Here is a 25,182-nt window from a genome sequence, read left to right as displayed (position 1 = left end):
ACCAGCCTCTGCCAACGCGAGGACGGGCTTCAGCACCCAGCGCGCACCGACGGACGGTGCCAGTGTGCGGAGGGGCGGCAGGTAGTGACCCGCGGGGCGGGTGGGGCTCGGCGCCCGCGGTGAAAAGCAAAGATAGAGTTAAAAAAACAAACAAAAAACTCCAAAATAGGTAACCGGGTCTTTTTTGGCCAAACAAAGTAAGGAAGTAGTTTAACAACGACGCAGTATACAACTAATCTAAACTCAGGAAATGACTCTTTGAAAGGAATAAACTTAGTTCGTAAAAACAAGCGCGTCCAATAACATCCGAAAACACGTGGCGGGGGCGGAGCAACGGGGCGGAGCAACCGGTCGCGGTCACCGGCGAGACTCTAAGTCCCGTCGTCCTATTCGGCAGTTAAGCCGGGCTGCCCAGCGCGAGCCGGCGCGCTGCCTGCTGGGACTTGTGGTTCGGGCTCCTGCACCTCCCCGCGGGTTTGCGACGTTTAGCGACCATCGCGCCTGCGCCAGCGCCGGCTCGGCGGGGCCGCGGCTCGTGCCGGGTGATGCTAGGCGGCTCCCTGCGCGCCGGGCTGTTGCGAGGTGTGGGTGGGGGCCGCGGGCAGTTCGGGGCGCGGGGTGTCCTCGAAGGCGGCGCAGCCATGGCGGCCGGGGAGAGCATGGCCCAGCGGATGGTCTGGGTGGACCTGGAGGTGCGTCGGTCGGTGGGGTGAGGGGAGGCGGCGAGGTGCGTGGGGCGCCGGGGTGCGCCCCTCCGGGAGCGGGGTCTGCGGCGGGACGTGGCGGTGAGCGCCTCCCGGGCGCGGGCGGCGCGGGGCACGGCTGGGGCAGGGGTTCTGCGGGTGCTGGGGGCCCCGCTGGACTCTGGGGTCCCTTCAAAAAGGAGGCGCCACCATATGGCTGCCCCCGCCTCCCAGCGCCGCCCGGATAGGGACCTCCTGCCTCTCCGGTCCCTTTGAGTTAGGGGTGCGGGGGCACCCCAGCCGGCAGGACGCTGGGTGCTGGAGCGGCACCGGCTCCGGACATGACTCAGCCTTGCCCTCGGAGCCACAGACCAGGAAACTGAGGCGGGGGCGCCGCTCCTCGGGCCGCGCTGCTGGGGCGCCGCGCGCCGGGCCGCTGCTGCCGTCGGGTTCCCACGCCCCGCCGGGGACCCCCCCCCCCTCAGTGCCCTCGCTCGTGTCTGGAATGGGGGTGATGCCGGTACTTTCTGCGTTGGATTGCGGTGGAGGTCAGGTGGTGTCAGCAGCGTGAAAACTTTGTGAACTCGCAGAGACGCGGCGATACTAGTTATCTCTCCCCAAACGCGAGCTCCCGCGCCGGGCGCGTTCGGCGTCTGCCCCAGGGCCAGGCTGCCTGACCTGCCGCAGGCTCTCGGCGAATGTTTATGGAGTAAATGACTAATGTTTAATGCTTTGAGGGCTTGCCCAAGGAGCATTATTATCTCTTCTGTCTTTACTGTGGGATAGGAATTGAATTTGCTTAAGGGAATTCCTGTTAAATAAACTTGGGTAAAATAGGCCAGAAAGATGGTTTTGTGCGTATTATATATTTATTTTTTATTACAGATGACAGGATTGGACATTGAGAAGGACCAGATTATTGAGATGGCCTGTCTGATAACCGACTCTGATCTCAACATTTTGGCTGAAGTACGAGATGCCCTGTAATAACCTGTACTGTTGAGAGTGTATTGGGGGTCCAGGGATTGTTTTTCCCTATCTCTTTGTTTAAAAAATAAGATTAAGGTACAAAGTAATGTGCTAGGTCATGTGTGGTAGGGTTGGTACTAGAACCAAAGTAATTCATCTCACAGCCTAGTTATTTTTCAATAAGCTGTGCCCCAAATTACGGAAACAGAAATGTTATCATTTACTGAGCACCTACTGTGTGCCAGGCACAGCTCTGAGTGCTTTACATGAATTCACTCTTAATCCTAACGACGGCCATAAGGTAGGTACTGTTACACTCATTTTATAGAGGAGGACATATGGGCGCAGAGATGTTGGGTAATTTACCCAAAGCCGCCTGACTAGTTATTGCAGGAGCCAGGGGTTTAACCCAGGCAGGCTGAGTAAAGTGCCCCTAACCAGTAAGACAACCAGCTGTACAGTCCCATCAGGATTGGCGACTCATGCCAAAGATGACATCTTTCTATCATAACCTTAAATTTAACTTGACTCCATATATGCAGGTTTTGCCTTTTCAACTAGCATGTGATTTTTCTAGATCTGTATTAAGATTTTAGAAAATCTGTTGATGCAGAATCAGAAAATCTTTCTTGTTGACACTAGGCATGATTAAAGTTTTAACATGCTGCTTTTAACTAAAACATTAAACAAAACAAATAAAACACACCTGTTGTCTTTGGGCCACTCATGAAACATTTAATTAAGTGTGTGACGGCACCTGATTGGTAGGGGTGAAACCCCTGGCCTGGAAGAACTGTGTTCAAATCGTCAGCTGTGGTCAGAGGCAGTGGGAGACTAAGGTAGGAACGTAGTAGGTGTATTTGTGGGAAAGACAGTCTTGTTAAAATAAGTTCCCAGAGGGTACGATTGATGTGTTACTGGCACTGGATGAATTTCATAAACCTATACTTAAGACTGACTTTCCTGGGGAGGTAAGAGAGGGGAGAAGGCATTTATAGAGGAATTACTCTGTCGTGGAGCCCTGGGCATGCGTCCTGGAGTACCTCCTGATAGATCAGCTGGAGGAGAATCAGTAGACTGTATTTGTCATTGTAACAACTAGCTTTAAAAAAAACAACTGCTTTAAATAAACAGACTTATTTAAATAAATAAACAAAGCCCTGAGTTTTAGGTTTGGCTGTTTTATCCTGTCACTTGGAATTTACTAGAGATGAATAGTGAAGAGAAGTGTCTGTGTTTACCAGCCCTGCTTACCCTTGGCTGACAAGGAGGTTTTTCCTTAGACTGTTGATGTCATGGGAAATAGCGACATTTTAATGGACCAGTTAGGATGTGTACCCTGGAGGAAATTTGGCTCTGCTCCCCAGCTGTGGATGTGTGACATTTGTAAACAGACTGAGTCAGATGAGGGTAAGGGTGCTAAAGAATGCTTAGGGGCTGTGGGCACTTCAGCGTCAGCTCTGTGGAAAATAGGTTTCATTTTTGTCTATGGGTTTGAGGGAAAATGTTTTATGCTGGTGAGAACAAACATCACACTCCGAAAATTTTTCTGTGGGGGTGGCTTACTGGGATCTAGACTAAGTTAGCCTTAGATTGACAGTAGTTAACTTTTTCATCAGTTTGCTAGAGCCGTTTGTTTGTTTTCTTTAATCCTTGTTTGAGGATATTTTTTCCATTTTCAGAGAGAACGGAAGGGGGAGAGAGAGAAGGGAGGAGAGGGAGAGAGAATCATTGATGTGAAAGAGACATCGATTGGTTGCCTGCCTCATGAGCCCCCATCAGGGCCCGGGATCGAGCCTGCAACTGAGGTTTGTGCCCTTGGCCGGAATCGGACCTGGGACCCGTCAGTCCGGCGGGCTGATGATCTGACCACTGAGCAAAACTGGCTAGGGTTAGAGCCGTATTTTACAATATGAGGTTTGGTTTTTTAAAAAATATATCAGCAAATTTTTTGCTGCTTCGTGGAGATTGCCATTCCCAGTTTTCTTGTTAGGTTAAAACTCCTTTTTTGTTCTAGGCATCTTTTAGTAAAATTTTAGCCATTTGTTTCAGTGACTGCAAAATGCTTTTACCACCTTAGTAGTAATAATACCTGGGATTTACAGTACTGTTCTTTTAGAGAGTTCAAAGAACTTTCATATCTATAATTTCTTATAGGACGTTAATAAAACGTCCTTTTGATGGGAGGGGGCAGTTTATATCCATTGTACAGAAGAAACTGAGCCGAAGGTGACTTGCTGTAGTGCCACAGAGCTGGGCTTCTGTTACTGCTGGGACTCATCCAGGAGACTCACAGTTGAATGTTCTATGAAATGGAGCTGAGAATTCAAAGGCCACTTTTATTTTTCAGTTGTCACCAAATTACCTTTTTAATTTTTTAATATGAAAACACAGTTAAACAGTGTAATTTTATCCAAAAGATGTATGTAGTAAGCGATTGGTTTTTCACCGTGTTCTTCTGCCCCATAATGCTCCCCTGACTTTATATATTTTCTTGGTATTTCATATGCATATATTAATGCGCATATGTATATTTGAGCAAATGTAGGTGAAATATATATATGTACTGGTCTGCAATTTGATTTTTTCAGTTGGCAATATAGACACTTCAAAATGAACTCATAATTGGGTCAGCAAACTTTTCTTAAAAAGACCAATTAGTAAATATTTTAGGCTTGCAGTGTCGCATACCTGTTGTACATTTGTTTGTTTTACAACTCTGTACCAATGTAAACATTCTTCGCTTGCTGGCAGTAAAGCAGAAAAAGCCACAGGCTGGGCTATAGTTTGCCGACCCTTGATACCTATTTCTTCTCCTAATAAGCTTTTTAGTTTTCAATGGTGTGTGTATGTGTGTGTGCCCATTTATTCTATTTTGCTGTTAGAAACAGTGCTAGAATGAATGAGGACCACTTTTTGAGTTAATCAAGTGCCCTCACCTCTTACTTTCTCTGGTATGTCTATTTAATCCTTAAAGCAGCTTAAACTTGATCTCAGAAACCAAGGTGATCCCTGTTGATTCTGGATGACTAATGGCTTCTCCCACCTGCAGGGCCCTAACCTGATTATAAAACAGCCGGATGAGCTCCTGGACAGCATGTCAGATTGGTGCAAGGAACATCATGGGAAGGTAACACTACCAAATGACAGGATTCCCGCCCTGGGCATGAGTACCCGCGTCTGAATCCTATACCATTGTTGGATGGTATTTTAAAACGGGGTAGCGGAAGATTGCTTGGCGAGCCTGGGAAGCTGCTTTTGTGTTTATTTTTCATCTCTGGGACCTTTCGAGATCATCTCCTGGAGGGCCTCCTTTTTCCTCTCCTGCATTCAGTCTGTCGCCCCCGCGTTGTGGATGGTCAAGTGTTGCTCAGATCAGTCTTTTGGATAAGGTTAGACACCAACTTTCAGACAAGTGGGAAAGCTGCTCTCCTGTTAATAGCTGTTTCTCCCCAGAGGTTATATCCTTGGACTTCAAGTACCACCTCTTTTGACTGGAAATGCTATTAACAATCGGGAACAGAGCTTATTTGACTTGGATTCTTAAGAAAAAAAATCTGTGCAAAGATGGCAGTTTCAGTTTAAACTGGGGCTCTGTAAATGGCCTAAATATTTGCTCATTTTAGAAGTAAAGTTTCATTTTTGATGCCTTTGGAAACTGACTTCATGTGTTTCTGGTGGGTGCTGGGGATTTTCTCTTGCAGTCTGGTCTAACCAAAGCAGTGAAGGAGAGTACAATGACACTGCAGCAGGCAGAATATGAATTTCTGTCCTTTGTACGACAGCAGACTCCTCCGGGGCTCTGTCCACTTGCAGGTAAAATTCAACCCTATGTGTGCCTTGTAGGTAGTCATCTGTTTTAGTGGTTTAGAGACTGCAGTTCCAGAAAGATCAGCCAAGACCATCATGTCTTCCACTCACCCTGATTTTTAAAAAAAATATGTTTTATTGATTTTAGAGAGAGGAGGGGAGGGGGAGAGAGAGAAACATCAGTGATGAGAGTCATTGATTGGCTGCCTCCGGCACGCCCCCTACTGGGGATCCAGGGGTATGGAGCCCACAACCCAGGCGTGTGCCTGGCGGGAATTGAACTGTGACCTCCTGGTTCATAGGTCACTCAACCACTGAGCCACGCCAGCCAGGCCTCTTGCCCTGATTTGGATTATACATCTTTCTTTTGTGTATAATTTATACATGAATAATGGGAAAATGCCCTGAAACCTGATATGAGGTCTGGGGTACTCAGACTAACTCAATAAACATTTCCCCCATATTTTTATTATGGAGAATTTTTAAATGTACAGAAAAGTTGGATTTAGTGATTGTTAACCTCACGTAAGTCACGTTTGTTTGACCTCTCTATTTTTTGTTGGTCATTCAAAAGTAAATTGCAGGCACCATGGTACTTCATCAGACGTTTCCTACGAGTAAGGACATTTTCTTATGTAACCACAATAGCATTATTACATTAAGATAATTAAAAATAATTTAGTAACTTCAGCTGATATCTGGTCCACATTCTAAAGGTTTAATTGTTTTTGAACCAGGGTTTAATCAAGGCTCATGCATTTCACTTGGTTATTATGTTGCTAGTCTCTTATTCTAAAAGGTCCACCTGTGTTTTTCCCCTCGTGACATTGACTTTTTAAAGAAACCAAGCCAGTTCTAGGTTTTTGAAAGCACTGCCTTGTCAGGGAAGCTAATGTTCTATGGAGATGTATTTGAATTTGTATGTGTAAATTGATATAGTAACTAACGTTTTTCTTAAACATTCATAAAAAGTTTTGACATTAAATATTAGAGCACATATTGTATAAATTTTCCCCCTTGCCAATGTAGCTGGTGTCTGTTTTGCAGTTCTCATTTAAAATTTAGTGTTTTTAATATAAATTACTGTACGGGAACATGAGTGATATGGTTTGTTAAAATTGGAATGTAAATAAAGGTTTCAACTTATGTGATTCATTAAAAGTTAAATTTTTAGTGTTAGTGTGGATTTTGTGACATTGGGAGAAAATTTGCATGTCTGGTTGATATAAAAAAGTAACAGATAGATTTGTGCATTGTTTTAAGTATGTAGAATGATAGATTTATCTTTTTGTCCAGAAAGAGACCATTTACAAATTTGTGAACTAGACTAGCTATATACTCAGAATCTGCACTTGTAACCTAATCAGACGCACTCACATCTGAGGTGCTTTTAGGATTTGTTTGAATTAAAAAAATTATCTCCGTTACATATGTAGTTTAAGAATTTTTATATCCTGTTGTATACTACTAGAGATACATAGCTGCGGTGTACTTCGTGTCTTTCTAGGAAATTCAGTTCATGCAGATAAGAAGTTTCTTGACAAATACATGCCCCAGTTCATGAAACATCTTCATTATAGAATAATTGATGTGAGCACTGTTAAGGAACTGTGCAGGTAAGGGCTATATTTAGGAACCATTAAGTTGTCTCATTTAGCATGCTTTAATTGAGAATTTGTGGAAAGCAATTGACTAGAGCTGTAGAATTTGGACGCAAAGTGGGCGTATAACTTCCTCATCACATACTTGCTTGGACAGGGCCGTAATTTATTCTGGACTAGTGAGAATTGGGGGGAACAGTGTCAAAAATCTTCCATATGAATTTTATTAACCCAGCAAATTTACTGAGCACCCATTCTGGGCCATGTGTTGGCCTGCGTGCTGGGACCATATAGATGGAAAGCCCTTAAGGAGCTTAGACTTCAATGGGTGGAAAGGTGTCGATGACCCTGTAACGGGAATGTGCGTACAGAGTGCTGAAGGCGCGAGGGAAGGAGCACCCGAGTGCTGGCGTGAGGGGACTGGGAGAAGTTCACGGAGGAAGTAACTTTCAAGTTGAGGTTTAAAGAAGGGTGGAAGTTTTCCACGTAGTAAGTGAGAAGAGAGCATTCTGGAGAACGGGAAGAGGTGTAAAGATGTGAGGGAGCAGGAAGATAGACACAAAACAAGTTCAAGGGATTGCAGATAGTTCATTAGTGCCGGGGTGCAAAGCGTGAGGTTGGAAAAAGGGGGAGGCGAGGCCCAGTTAGGAAGGGCTTGTATGCCATGCTGAGGAGGCTGAATCTTAAAGGGTGGGCTTCCTTTGAGAAGTGTAAATAAATAGAGGAGTGATAGGATTAGATCCTACTTATTAGCAGGTGGCAGGAAGAGAGGCAGGGTGATAGGAAAGGCGACTCTGCACCGTCTTGGAGAGAGGAGTGAGCTGGGGAGATGGCAGCTGGGTGGTAGAGGGTGTGGGGTAAAGTATTTGAGAGAAGTCGTGGGGCTGGCGTTGAATGCTTGGGTGGGAAGCAGGGAAAGGGAAGGGAGATGAAGGGTTCTAGTGTTTCTAGTTTGGGCAGTTAGGTGGATGGTGGAACTGTTCAGAGGGAAAGAGGAAAGCCAGAGAGATTCGGTAGATGGAAGGGAGGTGTTGAGGACAGCGGGTGTGGTTTATATAGTTGAATTAGAAGTGTCTGATGGGTTTTCAGGTGCTGTCCCCAGCGGTCAGTTGGATGTCCGTGACAGACCCAGGAGAGGGCTGGGCTGGAGTGACAGACTGCGGAATCCTCGGCATGGTTGAGCTTGCCCAAAGAGAATACATAGCCCGGGGAGAGGAGAGGGTGGAAGGTAGAGAGGCCCAGGCAAGGAGGCAGCTTGATAGTCGCAACCCGAATGCCTTTTTCCGTTAATAAGTTGCTTACAAAGTTACTCAGCATATTTGAGACACTTGCCTTTGAGAGTTCCGTTTTTGCTGTGTATAGACGCTGGTACCCGGAAGAATATGAATTTGCACCAAAGAAGGCTGCTTCGCACAGGTGAGTTTGGGTCCTTCCAGTGCTTGGCAGTCTGACCTGCCAGATTCCTGACCTGCTAGATTCCTACCCTTTTCCTTGGGGGGCAATAGAGGGCAACTCGCACAAAGAGGACTTTCTCTTGCTAAGACTGCCAGAAATTCTGGTCAGGGTTCTAGCGTTCCTTTGAGGTATGTAGGGCTTTATGTCTTCACTGCAGTTTTAAAACTTTTAGATGAATGAGTTTGTAGGTATGTAGAACTAATTTTTCTGGTAATGAGCATTATTAATTTTTTTCCAACCAAGAATATAAACTCGTAGCCATTTAAAATTAGAACACTTCGTGCACCATTGTGTGTTACAGTGAATGTAACTCTGACACTTTTTAGTTTTTCAGAATGTTTCTTTTATGTTTGCAACTTTAGGAACAAGTATACAAGGAATTTAAAGATCTTATGTATTTAGCGTCCTCTTTTACTTTTTGATTTTTGTTGTCTTTCAGAAGGAAAATAAAACTTGATGGGGGAATTAGTAGCTGGCTCCCAAGGGCAGCATTTGGTTCATCCATTTACTGTGCTCCCACTATGTGCTGGGGACAGTTTTAGGCAAACATAAAAAGACCAATCCCTGCTCTAAAGAGTCTGACATTAGTTTTTTAAAATTGGACTTGCATGGACTATAGCACAGTAATACATGGGTAGAATACCTTGTCTGAAATAATTGGGGCTTGATGTATTTTGGATTTCAGAATTTTTCAGGCTTTAGTGATTATTATGTAATACCCATAACAGGGGCTGAGGAAGCACCCCATAATAAAAAACATTGATATTTCTGCAGTGAAATGTACAGATAATCACACTCAGTGGCATTGCCTCAGCTCAGTATTGGTCAGGTTTTACCACATTATGGGTTAGAAAAGTACTGTGGGTTTTCAGGTCTTTTTTGGATTTCAGTATTGTGGGTAGGATGTTGTGTCCCTTGATTTAGCCAGAGGCGGTATTTTTGATAGTTTCAGCTCCACCATACATATCCAGGACCTGGGAAGAAAGCAAAATGTTACCTTAACCACAGAAGCACCCGTTGTAAAACTCCTACACTAAAGTCGGTGCAGCTCAGCCTCTAGAAGAGGCCCTTGGCCCGCCATTGCGAGCCCACCGCCTCACCCGCACGCCGTCTGGTCGTCTTGGTTACCTGACATCCGAGACGACAGCCCATGAGCAGCAGCTGGTGGAGCGGCTCGAGGCAGCCGCCCCTGATTACAGCACAGCCCGTCACGGCGGGGGGTGGACCTCTTTCATGGTTAGGTGGTGTCTGGTAATTGATGTTTGCTGTGCTGAGTCACGGGTTATGTTCCAGGATGGCAGGATATTTTGTGCAAGGACGTCACTAAATATTGCTCAGTGCTTCCCAGACTGCTCCTTGAACTGTTAATTTTTCCACAGATATGGCCCATTAAGTTTTAGAAATACTGTGTATATAGTACAACCTCCTCTTGGCAGTTCACAGTACACATCAGTATATTAAATGCTTTGCGAAGGACTTCAAAAAAGAAATGAAAAGAAATGTTTAATCTAGCTTTCCCTAAACTTCCTTGACTCTGGAATTCTTTCTTTCTGTGGAATACCTCACCATCTTATGGAACTGTTTTGGGAAACTTTAAATCTCATATATTAGAAAAATTTTTTTTTTTGGTAAAACAATTTAAAAAAGCACTTATATTTGCTTTACTGAAATGTTCCAGTTCTCCCTTTTTAAATTTCTTTTTTAAAGATTTTTTTATTGATACCTAGGGAGGGAGGAAGGGGGGGAGAGAGAACCATCGATATGAGCGCGAAATATCAGTCAGCCGGCTGCCTCCTGCACAGCCCCACCGGGAATTGAGCCTGCAACCTGGGCGTGTGCCCTGGCCCGGGATCCAACCGGCAGCCTTCTGGTGCATGGGGGGACGCCCAGCCAACTGAGCCACACCGGCCGGGGTGAAGTGTCCCAGTTCTCGATGTCAGATAGTGGCATTTACACCAGTGCCTGTTCTGAAGTTATTTATACGAGTTATGCTCTGTAAAGGGGTCATTGCCACTGTTCTGGGGCATTTCAGTTCAGTGCAATATGTTTGCTTGTAGGGCACTGGACGACATTAGCGAAAGCATCAGAGAACTTCAGTTTTACCGAAATAACATCTTCAAGAAGAAAACAGACGAGAAGAAGAGGAAAATCATGGAAAACGGGGAGAACGGGAAGACTGTGAGCTGACGCCGGTGCCACCACTCAGGTCTCTGGGAGCAGCTCTGGTGGTGTTGTTCACGCCGATTGCTTGGCAGGCACCCCCTCTCCGTTACCTCACACCTCCAGATTACTCAAGCAGACAGCACCTGAAATACTACTTTTCCCCTAACACGCTGTTTTCATTTATGACACAGCAGCAACTTTGTAAGTGCCGAGTCATGCCCATCCCTTGGTACAAATCTGCATTTGCTTTTAGACCATTTCTTTTGTTTTTTTAAAAAGAATAAAGCTAGTTCTATTGAAATGCAAACCTTTTCGTACCATCTCTTCTTTAGTAGTTTAATCATTGTAGAATGATGGCCTTTCCTTTCTTTCTCATTGGTATGGCTAACGTTGAGATTGTCATAATGCCACTGGGGATGGGTTAAGTTTCTTACGTGAAACAGGAAGGGAACTTGTTCTGCTTTGCTTTACACGTCAAGGGTAGAACAACCTGAGATAGAGTCAGAGAAGCAGGTTTGGGTTCGTTGTCATAGTTATGGAATTAACAACCTTGGAATAGCTGCTCTTCACTGTATTCAAGAAATTCAGGTCAGCCACCCGACAGGGAGTCTAGCAATAGCTCAGGTTTATTGAGTAGATACTGTGTGCGAGGCCGTCACTGGGCTGCGTTTGTGGAACGTGACTCGGTGGCTGCCCCAGGCCCGATGGTCAGGAGGTATTTGCGAAGGGATTCAGTTTGACCATCTTAACTCCTAAGTGTATGTGCCTAGAGCACAGCACCTAGGTGATCCTCAGCCCGAGGGCACGTTAGCATCGCGTGTCTGTGGAACACACCTCGTTCTGACAGGCCTCCTTAAGAAACGGGAATTGGGAGAGCCCACAGGAACCTGTCCTTCCTCGAGGGCCACGGGACTGACGGGCTTCTGTAGTGGCCGCCAGGTACATTCCGAACTCGAGCGTGGCCATGTGTGAACAGAGCAGTGTGACCCTAACGTGTGAGAGTTATAGGCACAGAAACCACCAGGTAGGTCACAGTTTTCTCATAGTTTCATTCCCTAAGTTGTTTTACTTATACGGCAGCCTAGTGAGTGGAGAGAGACTTTAGTATAACTTTTCCCAAATGTGTAATTTAAGGTTCAAATTCATGAGTGGAGTGTGTGTGAATTGATGAAAACAAGTCTGGCCACTGGAAGAGCCGTGGCGTTCGCCCCGGTACCAGCTTCAGTGTCCTGGAGACAGGATGTGCGACCGTCAGGAACGGGGCTCTGAGTCAGGCTCTGGGTTCACACCGAGCTCCCTGCCAGGTTCACTTTTCTAAGCCTCGCTTTTCTCACCTACAAAGCGAGAATCACGGCGCCTGACTCAGAACCGTCCGAAGTCAACATTCACGGAGCGCGGTTCTGAGCCCAGCGCCCGGTGCAGCGAGCACCGGTGGCGGAAGCCCACGCGTCCTGACGCGGGTGGACTCGGTCACGGCCTCTGGGGAAGGTGCCGTGACGGGTGAGCGCGGCGGGGACGCTGTCTTAGGGTTCACTTGGTGCCCGTGACCCTAGGATGCTGAGGACTGTTACAGCCACACTGACCGTGCGGCCGTGACTGGTGCGTGCTTCTCACTAAAATTTCACAAGATAGTCTTTGTCCTTAGTTGACTCTCAGGAATGTTACAAATTCTATTGCAAGAAAAGATAAAAACACTGGGCTTGCGAAAGAAGTCCATCCGGAGCAGACAGTGCTGCCGAAGCTGCAGGATCCCCCCGCACAGCTGGCCTGCGCGCGCCGGGTTAGCCGAGCCCCACCCTTTAGTTTTCTTCGGAGTTTTAACTCCTGGTGTCTGTTTTAAATCTTGCGTCACGGGAATGGCCAGCTTACTGACTTCATGTTTTGTTCTGTGTCTTCATTATGTAGCAGGTGTTAATTTTTAGTGACATAATTGGCAGCCTGTGAGAGGAGCCAGCCGGGTCTGATGCAAGTCTGTGTGAAGACAGGGTGGGTCAGCGGTTAGTTCATTATTTAATAGTCTGCTTACAAATAAGAAATAGGAATTTGTAGTGCTGGTGTAATTCCACAGGGATTCCCGGAGCTCTGGAGTAATTTCTGTAAAACGCACTGCAAATTCCTTTAAAGATAACTGCAGCCTTAAAAATGATCAGTGTGTTTAGCGGAACTTGCCACTCCAGCGCCCCTGGGGCGCTTCATTCAGTGGCTCCTCCTGTCTGCGCCATAATTACCCTGCAGCTATGTTCTTAGGGTCATCCAGGTACGGTCCCCGCCTTAACTCATGAGGGGAGGGAGCCCCTGTGGCGAGGGCGCCCAGTCAGAGCCCCTTGATGGCTGTGGTCCTCTAGCCACTGGGCAGGAAAGACCCCATTTTCCAGCGGCGTAGCCATAGGAGATGGAAATGGAGCCCGAGACACCGTGTTTCCTTTATTATTAAACCAGCTGCCAAATTCATGGGGAAAATGATAGTTTCCTTTGGCAGAACTAGTTCCTGTATGTGCAAGCCTTGAAGGAAAAGTAACGAAGAGCTTGTCAAAATGTTCACATTCAATTTTGTCATTAAATAAAATTTGACACATTGATTGCTTTGTGACAGTGCGTGAAAGTCCTAGGTACACTCCAGTGCCCTAAGATCTTAAAAAATTAATAAGCAGCAAGGACAGTAGAAAATGGGATGTTGCTAGGATGAGACATCTGTAGCAGATTGATGAGAATAAAAACTATTATATATCTCTTGATGAGGCAAAAGCTATTATACTATCTATTGATACTGTGTTTCTGTTGTGCAAGTTAATCAATTTTAGTTATTTGAGCAAAGCTTTTAATTGTATGTGGGTGTTTTTTCTTCTTTTTTTTTTTTTACTCCTGATAAGACATAGCCGTGCTGGTAATGTGAATGACAAGTTCCTCCCTCACTGAGTATTTTCTGTTAAACAGAGGAATTTTCTATGAGGGTAGATCTTAAATCTTAACACACACACACACACACACACACTCGGGTAACTGTAGAGGTGATGGATCAGTTATCTTGACGGTGATTTTTTTTTCACAGTGTATACATTTACATAAAAAATATCAAGTTGTGCACCTTAAATATATTTCTGTATGTCAGAGATATCTCAATAAAGTTGTTAACGTGTATGTTTGAAACACTGCTAAGGAGAAGGGATTAGAAGTCTTCATTCTGCTAGAATGCAGGCAGATGTAATAGTTGCTTTGATAACTGAGTTGTCAAGTTGGATGCATAGGACGTGAGACTTAGCTTGGTCTTCAGGATAATTTAATCCGTTTAGTCTTGCACCTGGGTTATAATACCACTGGTGTTCTGTGATACAGAAAACAAAAGTCTCTCATTAGGAATACGCCCTAGAAAACGGGAAGGTTGGGGAGTGGGAAGCAAAGCTATGTTCTTGTGCAAAGAAAACATGCCGTGAACAGCCTTCAGAGTCCTTGGGGATCCAGAGTAAGTTGCATAATTTGGTTTGCACAACATGTGAATGTACTTAATGCTACTGAACTGTACACTTAAGAATGTCAGAAATGGTACATTTTGTTTTATGTACATTTTCACAAAATACGTAGTTTGCCATGACCCATTTTCAGAATGATCCGGTCTTAGGACCAACGTGTAATGGGACTCGGCTTGGGGCGCCGAACCCTGGGGCTCCCGCTTAGGCCCCTGAGAGGAGTAACTTCCCAGTATGTTCCGGCAGGAAGTGGGCCATTTGAGGCCGAGCTCTCTGCTGTGTCAGCGTCAAAGCGGTGTAAGGAATTGCTGGTTTTGTTTACAAAGGAACTTTAACAAATTAATATCCTTTGGGAGCATCTAACCTCCTCGTTTCCAAACTTAGCCATGTGAGTTGGGGCAGAGATGTTTTTGAATTCTGAGTTAGGGGTACTTCTTGGATAAGCTAGATGCATAGGCTCGTGGAGACTGCCCGGGAACCCAGCCCTGTTTTGTTCCTGTGAAAAAACTCCCGTTTTGCATTCCATCTCACCAGCTCACAACTTACTGAACAATAGACTTAATTCATTGTTAACAGTTTTATACTTTCACTCATCTTGCTTATACTCTCTTTGTTCAAATTATTAATGAATTTTTTTATATACACTCCCGTCTTTGCCATTCTAGGGGTTCTAAAGTACCTTGTTATATCCTTCCACCACCTTGTTTTGTCTCTAGAGTCTTCTGTGAAATAGGTCGACATGATAGCCCAGTCATTTTATGTTTATATTCAACAACCAGCAGGAAGCAATTTTAGGAAAACTAAAAACTAGGACAGATGTTAGGGACACTTAAGTCCTAGCCCTCCCTAGAGTGGAACTGGAGCAAAGGTTGCTTCTGTTCGAACTATTTATGTAAAATACAAGCTTCCAGAATGTGGGGATTAGCATTGCATGCTCCAGGGCCAACTCTTGCTAGGAAACCTGTTCCTTCCTCAGACTCAGTATTTGGTTTTATAAATAGCAAAATGTTTACATTATTTGGATACTCCATGGAGGTTGCCAACTTCTATTTTGCCAAGTAAGGATGTTAAAAATACCGTCTCCTATCACTTCAGTTTAATAAAAGAAGAGACATTTTCAAACACATAAAGGGACATAAGTTCAGAATAAAGGAAGGTACTTTAAATTGAATACATGTAGTTTTGTGAAAAATCCAGTTGTGTCCTCATTTTTTGCATTGCACTTTAGATTAAAAAACATACCAACTTCATTCTTGGCTGGTATCAGTCCCTAGACCGGAGTTTGGGAATTACTGGTGTATTATTCCTGGGACTTCAGTCCAGAACACTCCTGGAGGAGTGGAAGAGAGAAGTTGTATTTTATACTACGCACTTACTCTTTTTTCTCCAAGTTACTAAATGAGAAGACTTGGAAGATATCCACAGACCTTTCGATCTAGTTGAGATAAACTGTGTGGTATGTTAGTGGTCAGAGCATCAGGGGAAGGCACTTTGTCCGTGTATTTTATACACACTGTTGACCTTGTATGGCCCTCCCATGTGATTCCAGGAATGCTGTGAATTCCTTGATGTTTACAGTTTTGACGTCCTGAAATTGGTTTCATGTGACCTTTAGCTGTATAGGTATTGATATGCAAACATTTGCTCTCTGAGAATGTGTGGGAGGAGAGGACAGTTATGAGTTTTGAAATTATTTTAGAGTTTCAGGTAGAGCCTGAAGAAAATTTATTTTTATTTTTATGTCTTTATTGATTTCAGAGAGAGGAAGGGAGAGAGAGAGAGAAACATCAACGATGAGAGAATCATTGATCGGCTGCCTCCTGCATGCCCCCCACTGGGGACTGAGCCCGAGACCCAGGCGTGTACCCTGACCGGGAATCGGACCTCGGGCTCTTGGATCCTAAGTTTATGCTCAAATGCTGAGCTGCGCTGGCCAGGCAACCTGAAAAAATTTTAAAGTAATTTTATTTTAATTAAAACCTAAATCTAGTTTAAGCTTGAAGAATATAGATGTTTCCTTGGTTAATACTGGTTTTTGAGAAAAGCCTGACAGATACTTTTAAACATTGAGTTACTGAGAAGAACCTTGGGAATGGAGTGTCAGAGACCATTGATAAAAACAGTTCTAAAATTATATGGTGGAATGACCCTCTCTTTGGGAATTTCTCCTGTAAAAATACATCTTAAACTACTAAGTGTGATAGCACACATCCATACCTGGAGAATTAAGTTTGATATTTAGTTGATGGGGGGAAAGAACAATTATATAATTAAGGATTCATTCTTTCACTTACTATTTCAAAATATTTATTGAAGGTTCCTATTTGTGTTGAGTACTGTTTTAAAGCTTGGAGATTCAGCAAGGAGTTAGGCATCTCACATAGCTTGTGCTCTGTTGAGCAAGACAGACAATACAGAAGTAAAAAGCTAATTGCACTGTTGAATGAGAAGATGCTATGGGAAAGACAAATGGTGGTGGCAGCTGGGGAGCAGGAAGGGCTACTTTATTTTTTTATTTTTTGTTAACCTTCATCCAATGATTTTTAGGAAGAGTGGGAGGGAGAGAGAGAGATGTGAGGGAGACACATTGGTTGCCTCCAGCATGGGGCCAGGGATCGACCCTGCAACCCTTGACCAGGAGTTGAACCCACAGCCCTTTGGTGTGGGGGATGATGCTGTAATCGCTGAGCCACACCGGCCGGGGCAGGAAGGGCTATTTAAATAGAATGACTAGAGCAGGTCCCCTTGACCAGGTAACACTGTAGTCTAGTCCAGAAAGATGGGAAGGGGGCTGTAGGAGGCACAGAGAACTATGGCCTTGAGGCAGTGAGGAACTTAGTGTGTACTTGGAACTGTCAGGAGATCACCTTGGATGGAGCTTCTTGAGCTAAGGGAGAAGGGGACACGAGGCTCTGTAACAGGGCCCTAGTAAGCCTTTGCTTAATGAATGAGTTTAAGCTTTTTACAGCCTTAATTTGGGCAAATCCTTATTGCATACTAAAAGTTCTTATTGAAGAAAAGAAGGCAATAATGAGTGAGGTTGATATCACAGGGGATGCCGATCAGCTGGTCAACTCAGAGACTTGAGAGCGGTATCTCAGTTGGGCACCCACGTTTTGGGTTCCACGTTACAGGCTCAGACATTTTATTTCATCTACAGTAGACCAATCCCTTAAGGAGGAGCTAAAGCACCAAGCACACAGGGGATTGTTGTGTAATTATGATGCGGATCAGTTTCCATTGGAGGCTTTTTTTAATGACAAAATACCACATTAATGTGTGCCGAATGGGGCATCCTTTTTCCAGTATCAGGGCACTGGGAAAATGCATTTGTAATCAGAAGCCCACTGTGTGAATTTAAGTACCATCGAGAAAGTCTTGAGGAATATTCTGTGTGGGTCAAGTTGATGCTGGCTGAAATACCTGCTCCACGATGAAGAGAACCAATGTTACACGTGCTCTCCAGGCTTTCTGTCTGTTTAGAATAGGACAGGATTTATGTGTACTTTCAGCTCACTGGTTTGGTTTCACAAGGCTTCCTTTCTCGCTTTTTTTGACATAGTTTCTGTTTTGTATGTATCTTTTGTTTTGTCTCCTCTGAGGGAGACACACTCCAAATGTCCCAGCTCTGAGCAGCACTCCCTTCCCGGGGCAGAGCTGAGCTCAGCAGGGTGGGGCCAACAGGACTTGGACGGACAGATCCAGACAGTCTCCTGTTGGGGGTGGTGTCAGTAAGCCTGTAGGAGGGAGGTGGGCACTTCTTCCTCTTCCTGGACAAGAGACACGCACTAAAGATCCCAGCTCCAAGCAGCTCTCAGATCTATTCACGGGCCTGAACTCAGCAGGGTGGGGCCACAGGGAGTGGAAGGGAAGGCCAGGTGATATAACTTGGGGGTCACCGCCAGCGGTGCACTGAAGGTGGGAAGAATTGTCCCCTTCCAAAGCTACACAGTTCAATCACTGAGTCTCCACCATATTTCTCCAGAGAAAGCACCTCAAAGGTCCCTGGGGTGCAGTCAGTAGACCCCTCTGCAGGACCTGACCATGGAGAGGTTGTGTCACCAGTAGTTGGAGGACCTGGCAGTGCATTCCCCAGGCTGGTGCTGTGACGATAGTGCTGGTCCCTGGGAAGTTGGCATCTGGGTCTCTAGCACATTCCCTTCTCTCCCAGGCATATTGACTCCCCACTGACTTTCACCACCACATGCTATGCAGGCTTTTCTTCCAGTCTCTGATGCCCTGGGTTGGGGACCTCCCTGGGGGAGGGAGTTTTTCAGCCAAGATATCCCTCTGGCTGCTCAGCTGCTGCACCTGGGTTTGAGGGCCAGCCCTTTCCACATCTCTGCCCTTCTTACCAGTCTCTATGTGGCTTCTTCTATAAATCCTTGGTTATAGTATTTCAGTTCAGCCAGCCTTTTGTTGGTTCTTCAGGTTGATTACTCTATAGTTTAGCTGTAAATCCCCTTTGGCACCAGGAGCAGGTAAGTGTAGCTTCTACCTACCCTGCAACCGTCTCGGGAACCTCTTCATTACTGTTTCAATTTCTTCTGTATTATTGGTCTAGTCAAGCATTTTCTTTTATGTATTGCTAATTTTGTCATTTATGTATTTTCCTGATCTATTTGTTGTAGGTTTTCAAAAATATTTGAGTATAGTATTTCTTATAATAGAACTTTTCTTTCTAAATCTTTGTGACTTAAGTATATTTACTTGCATTTTATTATTTTGTTGAACAGTGTTTCCTGAAGTTGTCTCTAATAGTCTTTTTAAAGAAAGAGCTTCTGAAAGTATTAATATTTTTTCTATCCATTTTATTGTTTTAAATTGGGTTCTACCCTCTATTACCTTCTTCTAATTTCTTTGGGTGTATTCTCTTGCTTACATTTTCAGTTATGCTTGGTTATTTCTCAACTTTTCTTATTTGTATGCAGAACCAGAAGTTTCTCCTAACAAACTTCTCCTAATGAGCATACATATAGAACATTGCTCCCACAACTTCAGGATAAACCTTCTTTTCAAGCACTCAATAGTTTAGACAAATATTTAGATAAAATATTAGAAGATTGAAATTGTTGAAAGAATGTTATCTGAGAACAGTTCAATTAAGCTATCAATCAGTAACTAAAGGGTAACTAGAAAAATTTAATATAGTTCCAAAAAACTCAGTCACAGAAACTTTTAAATAGAAATTAGAAATTACTTATAACTGAAGATTCATGGAAACACTACAGACAGAAATTTTAGCTAAACAATACTTTGAGGAAAATTATAGCTGTATGTCCTTATATTAGAAAGGATGGTAAGCAAAGGGAATAATAAAGTTGTGAACAAAAGTTAATGAAATAGAGTTAATCTTGAGTCGGCAACATCAAGTAAGCTGAAAGGGATAAGAGAATGGACAAACAGTTGTTGAGATTCTTCAAGAAGCCCAGCCGGCGTGGCTCAGCAGTTGAGCATGAATCTATGATCCAGGAGATTGTGGTTCGATTCCTGGTCAGGCCACATGCCCTGGCTGTGGGCTCGGTCCCCAGTCAGGGTGTGCAGGAGGCAGCCGATCAATGACTCTCTCATCATTGATGTTTCTCTCTCTCTCCCTCTCCCTTCCTCTGTCTGAAATCAATAAAGATATTTAAAAAAAAAAGATTCTTCAAGAAAAAAGAAGGCACACATAACAAAATCGGAGGACATAACTAAAGGTGTGCGTGTGCGCGCGCGTGTGTGTGTATGGAAGGGTTACAAGATTCAGGAAATACTTATTTTTAGCACTGAGGAATGTTTCATTGGATGTACCACAGTTTATGCACTTACTGAAGGACATCTTGGTCATTCCCTGAAACATTCTTAACATAGGCTGAAAATGTAAAGAATTCCCATTGGGAACAGGAGCTCGCCACAACCAATTCTATTGATCATAGTACTGGAGTTAGCCAACCTAGTAAATCAGTAAAATATAAAAAAAATGTTAGTGTTGGGAGGCAGATAATAAAACTCTTATTGTCCATAGATTACCCAAAAGAATGTACAAAATATTTTTTTTAGAAATAATAAGAATTTAGCAAGTTGGCTGGATACAAAATCAATGTACAAAAACAAGTTAAGTTTTTATATATCAGCAAACATTAGTTAGGAAGTGAAAATTGGAAAGCATACCATTTACAATAGCAGAGAAAAACATGAAACACGTAGGAGTAAATTTAACAAAAATCTTTACAAGACTGTAATGGAGGAAATGATAAAACTATATTGAAAGACATTAAGGGATATTTAGATATCTAAACAAATGGAGAGATATCAGATGTGAATGCCCGTTTTCCAAAATATGGTCCACTCTTGAATGTGTGTGTGTGTGTGTGAACATGCACACATGCAGGGTCTGCGCTGTACTTTGCTTTGGGTGTGCATGTGTGAGTGTAGTCTTGTTGAGGAGAGTCCCTACCTGGAAAATGCAAGGATATTTTCTTGGAATTTATGGAAACCCCCCCACAAAACTATCCTTTTTTCCACCAATTTGAAAACCATCTTGTATATCAAGGTTCATTTAGCGTGTGGTTCTGGTTTTGGATTCTGCTCTCCTCCACTGGTGTGTTTTTCTGTCTTTGCAACAATATTGCACTCGCCTAACTTGTGTGGCTTCGCATGTCTTACGTGTCATCACTCTTCAACAGTGGTCCAGCACTTAGGCCCTTGAACCTCAATGTAAATGTGGGAATCATTTTATCAAAGGGCCACTAAATAATAAGCTTGGGCTTTTTATTAGGATTACATTGATTATACATAAAATTTTGGAAAATTGACATTCCCATTATACTGAGTCTTTCTTGTGTTTCTCTCCATTTCTTTAAGCATCCATTAATTTCTCTCAGTATAGTTTTACTTCATTTTCTCCACTATGGTCTTGTAAAGATTTTGTCCAATTTATTCCTATGTGTTTTATATTTTTCTATGCTATTGTAAGTGGCAAAATAATCAGACTACAAAAGAATACATGCAGTATGCTTCCATTTTAGTAAAGGTAAAGGAACAGCCCAAATTAAGCAGAGTATTTTTAGGAATGTACACACAGGTGGGACAACTGTGAAGGGGGGGTTAGGACCCTGGGTTACTTCCGCAGAGGAGGGCAGAATGCGATTGGGAGAGGGGCACTCAGGGAGCTTCTAAGGTTTTGGCAATATTGTCTTTATGCAAAATGTGTTTACCTAGGTGCTTGCTTTTTAAAAATGATCGTTCTTTGAAAAACATGTGTGTTTTATTTTCACCAGTGTATGTTTTACAATAAAAATACAATTAAAAGTTTAAAGGAAAGTACCATATGACTTCACTCATATGCGGAATTAAAGAACAAATTTAATGAACAAGCAAAATAGAGACAAAGTCATTCATAGAGAACAGGCAGGCAGCTCTGCTTGGGGAGCTGGTTGGGGGGCTAGAGGGATTGGGCAAAAAAGAAAAAAGAATCACGGACATGGACGACAGTGTGGTGAGTGCAAGCGTGGGGTGGGGTGGTGGTGGGTGGGTGGAGGTGGAAGAGGGCATGAGGGGATAAATGGTGATGGAAAAAATGAAATAAAAAATAGATTTAAAAAAGTTTAAACATAAAAAGTAAAAATCTAAAAGTTTCAAATGCAGGGCATATAAAAATATTTTATTTATTGTTAATTATTGATATAAAAATATTTTCTCTGAAATATAGTTGTAGCTGTATCTCACAGAATTTTCAAGTGCTTTATTTTTAAAGCTTGAAGTCAATTTAAAATTCCCTCATAATTTTCTCCTTAAAACAAATACGGTTTAGTTAACTATATTTTAGTTTTCAGGCACATAAGGTTGTTTAATCTCTCAGTCTCTTTTTTTATACTAGTGCCACATTATACTCAGCAAACATGTCACACTGTAAGGTTTTTTTTTTTTTTTTTGATATTTATTGAATGGATTTGTTATTTGTAGCTTGAAGTAACAAAATGTACTTAGATGAATAAAAACACCTTTATTGAAATTCTTGCAGTGAAAATAATTTTGGTATTACAATCCTGAAACTCTCTATTCCTACCCTCCATATTATAGCCTTGATTTTAATGTCTCTACTTTTGATAAGCTGAGGTTTCTTAGTACTGTATCCATAATGATATTACATAATAGACTATGATTTTCTGTGTTTATATGTATTGTTTAATGTCAATTTAGACTACCCCAGTAGTGTATGAGAGGGCTCATTTCCTTGTTCCTTGAAGAATATCTTTCAAAAATAATTTTTGGCCTTTCAATGTGAATTGTTCATGTCCTTTACTAATTTTGTACTGTTGAGGCAATGTTTTTTTTTCAAAATTTATATTTAAAGCCTATCCATATATTTAAGATTATGTCATCCCTTGCTATATTCCCCCCCGCCCCCCCCCCAGTTTGGTATTTGCTTTAATTTCAACTTACTCTTTTTACTTTTCCTCTTTTCTTCCTCTTCTGGAACAAACCCCCCCACCTTTCCCTCTTATTTCACTTGGAGAAGTTTGGTCTTTTATTGCAGAGAGAGGGTGATCATTTGGCAGAGATAATGTTGCCCGGAGGCAGAATTCAGTTGGAGGTGGAAGTATGTGAGCTGCAGTCCTGGCCAGTTTCGTAACTCAGTGACTGTCACATCTATTCAGACAGCTTCCTAATAATAGACAACTCTGAAATAGAACCATCCTTACGATACAATAGTGACCCTGAATATAAGCACGTCAAGAAAATATAACCTTCTGACTCTGACAAAATTTTATCTCAAGCGACTTTGTAACACACTTTATCAAGCAGTCCGAGGGAAAATGTCTCTTCACTATCTATAGTGAAAAAAGAACATTTACATTCGCCAGAGGTCAGGCCTTCAGTTGAGTTATTAATAAATCTGTGAACTGCTAGTATTTTTATGTTGTGATGGTAAAAAAGAATTGCAGGAATTTTAAAAAAACATGCCGTGGTTCCTACCGAGAGTTTCTAAGCACATTGATTTCTACTAAAATCCAATTTGTTCCACAGTTTTGACTGATAAAAGCTAAATTTTTTCTTTTTGGAAAAAAACAAGGTCTATTTTTGAGGAGATTTATGTAGAATAGAGGCGGGGGCTTGTCGGAGGCAACTGATTGATGTGTCGCTCTCACATCGATGTTTCTCTTTCTCTCAGTCCCTCGTGCGTGCCTCTTGGAGGGAGAGAGGGAGCTGGTCCTTTATGTTGAAGGTATTTATCTTTCTTGCAGGTGGAAATCTTAGGGAGGTCTCAGGGGAGGGTCTCACTATATTCATTAGCTTTCCAGCCACACTCTTTTGGGGGTCATGGTCTCCACTGATTGGTTGGCACCAGGAGGGGGTCATTACCCAATGCAGCTGGTCCTGAGGCAGCCAGGCATTGCTTGTCCGGTTTTGCTGCTTTTCTGGGCCTGGAGCTGAAATGCAACTGAGGCCTAGATGTTATCTCCAGGGAGGAAAGGTCAGGGGATCTAAACCTTCTAAGCTAGGGGAGGAAAGGTTACCCTGGGGGTGAGAATTTTGTTTTCCCAGTTTTGCCCATTGCTAGGCACTCGGGACATTCTGCCCTGGTGACCTTCTGTACCTGGCCCATTGTCCTTGCTGTGCTCTAACTATTACAACACCTCAAACCACACCTCAGACCACAGTGTGCGATAAGTGCTTAGTTAATATGGAAAAGGCATGAAATCTGTGGGTGGAAGAGGAACAGAAAATGTGTTTTGATGGATGGCAACGTGTTGCACCAGAAAGCACTGAGCCTACAGGGAGATTTCAGCAAGGGGTCCCCTAAGTGAGTGACACCAGGCTGCTTACTGCAAGTAAGGGGTGTTCACACAGATGCGGGAATAGGTTTGGCATTTTATTTTATTTTTTTAAAAGTTTTTATTTTGCCTTTATTTATTCTTTTGATGCTTGATGCTCTTCCTTTTTTAAAAATTGATTTTAGAGAGGGAGAGATAGATGATGATAGATGATAGATGGATAGATGATAGATAGATAGACAGACAGATAGATAGATAGATAGATAGATGATAGATAGATAGATAGATAGACAGACAGACAGAAACATCGATGAGTTGTTCCATTTATTTATGTATTCATTGGTTGCCTCTTGTATGTGGCCTGACCAGGGGTTGAACCCACAACCTTGGAGTATTGGGACATGCTCTATCCAAATGAGCTCCCCAGCCACATCCGGTTTGGCACTTTATAAACTTACATCATCACGAGAAGCAGGGTGAGTACAGTACAGTAAGGTATTTTGAGTGAGAGAGAGACCACATATAACTTTTTTTTTTTTTTTAACCCTCACCTGAAGATATTTTTTCCATTGCTTTTCAGAAAGACTAGAAGGGAGAGACAGAGAGAGAGAGAAACATTGACGTGAGAGACATCAATTGGTTGCCTTCCACTCACACCCCAACCAGGGCCGGGGACTGAGCCTGCAACCAAGGTAAGTGCCCTCGGTTGGAATCACCCCAGGACCCTTCAGTCAGTGGGCCGAAACTCTAACCACTGAGCCAAACCGGCTAGGGCATGAGACCACATGCAACTTGCATTACAGTGTATTGTTACAATTGTTCTATTTTATTATTGTTAATCTCTTATGTGCCTAATTTATAAATTGCACTTTATCATAAGTAGGTATGTATAGGAAAAAACTGTATATATAGGGTTCTGTACTACCCATGGTTTCAGGCATCCACTGGGGGTCTTGGAACGTATCCCCTGCAGATGAGGGGGGACTACTGTACTGAGGAGTTTGGTAGCAGCAAATCTCAACAGGCAGGCCACTGTTTCAAAGGGAGCAAGTAAAGACTTGTATCCTTATGAGGGATATAATGGGTCCATAGTGTCATCCTATCATAATTGACTTGTTTGGGAAATGGGCAAGTTTTTTTGTTTTTAAAAAAATCTAACTTCTTTCTTTTTTAAAAATACGTCTTTATTGATTTCGGAGAGAGGAAAGGAGAGGGAGAGAGAGAGATAGAAACATCAATGATGAGAGAGTCATTGATTGGCTGCAGGCCGCAACCTGGG

General features: G+C 43.2%; 1 protein-coding gene across 1 annotated transcript; it reads left to right on the top strand.

Annotated features, from left to right (window-relative positions):
• The first annotated feature begins 419 nt into the window (after positions 1–419).
• On the top strand, positions 420–10,985 carry REXO2 (RNA exonuclease 2). Its single transcript, XM_081154596.1, has 7 exons — positions 420–692; positions 1,569–1,652; positions 4,705–4,782; positions 5,357–5,468; positions 6,970–7,078; positions 8,426–8,479; positions 10,576–10,985. Exons 1-7 carry the CDS (start codon positions 546–548, stop codon positions 10,703–10,705), a joined length of 714 nt encoding a protein of 237 aa, XP_081010722.1. The 5' UTR covers positions 420–545; the 3' UTR covers positions 10,706–10,985.
• The last annotated feature ends 14,197 nt before the right edge of the window (positions 10,986–25,182 follow it).

The sequence above is a fragment of the Miniopterus schreibersii genome (assembly GCF_964146895.1).
Source record: "Miniopterus schreibersii genome assembly, chromosome: 12".
Taxonomy (NCBI): domain Eukaryota; kingdom Metazoa; phylum Chordata; class Mammalia; order Chiroptera; family Miniopteridae; genus Miniopterus; species Miniopterus schreibersii.
This window is presented reverse-complemented; position numbering and strand designations above follow the sequence as displayed.

Bases quoted from the DNA above. Each gene is read 5' to 3' on its own strand.
- REXO2 (XM_081154596.1), top strand. From the start codon at position 546: ATGCTAGGCGGCTCCCTGCGCGCCGGGCTGTTGCGAGGTGTGGGTGGG. The intron at 693-1,568 runs GTGCGTCGGTCG...TTTTTATTACAG, and splicing joins TGGTCTGGGTGGACCTGGAG to ATGACAGGATTGGACATTGA. The intron at 4,783-5,356 runs GTAACACTACCA...TTTCTCTTGCAG, and splicing joins GCAAGGAACATCATGGGAAG to TCTGGTCTAACCAAAGCAGT.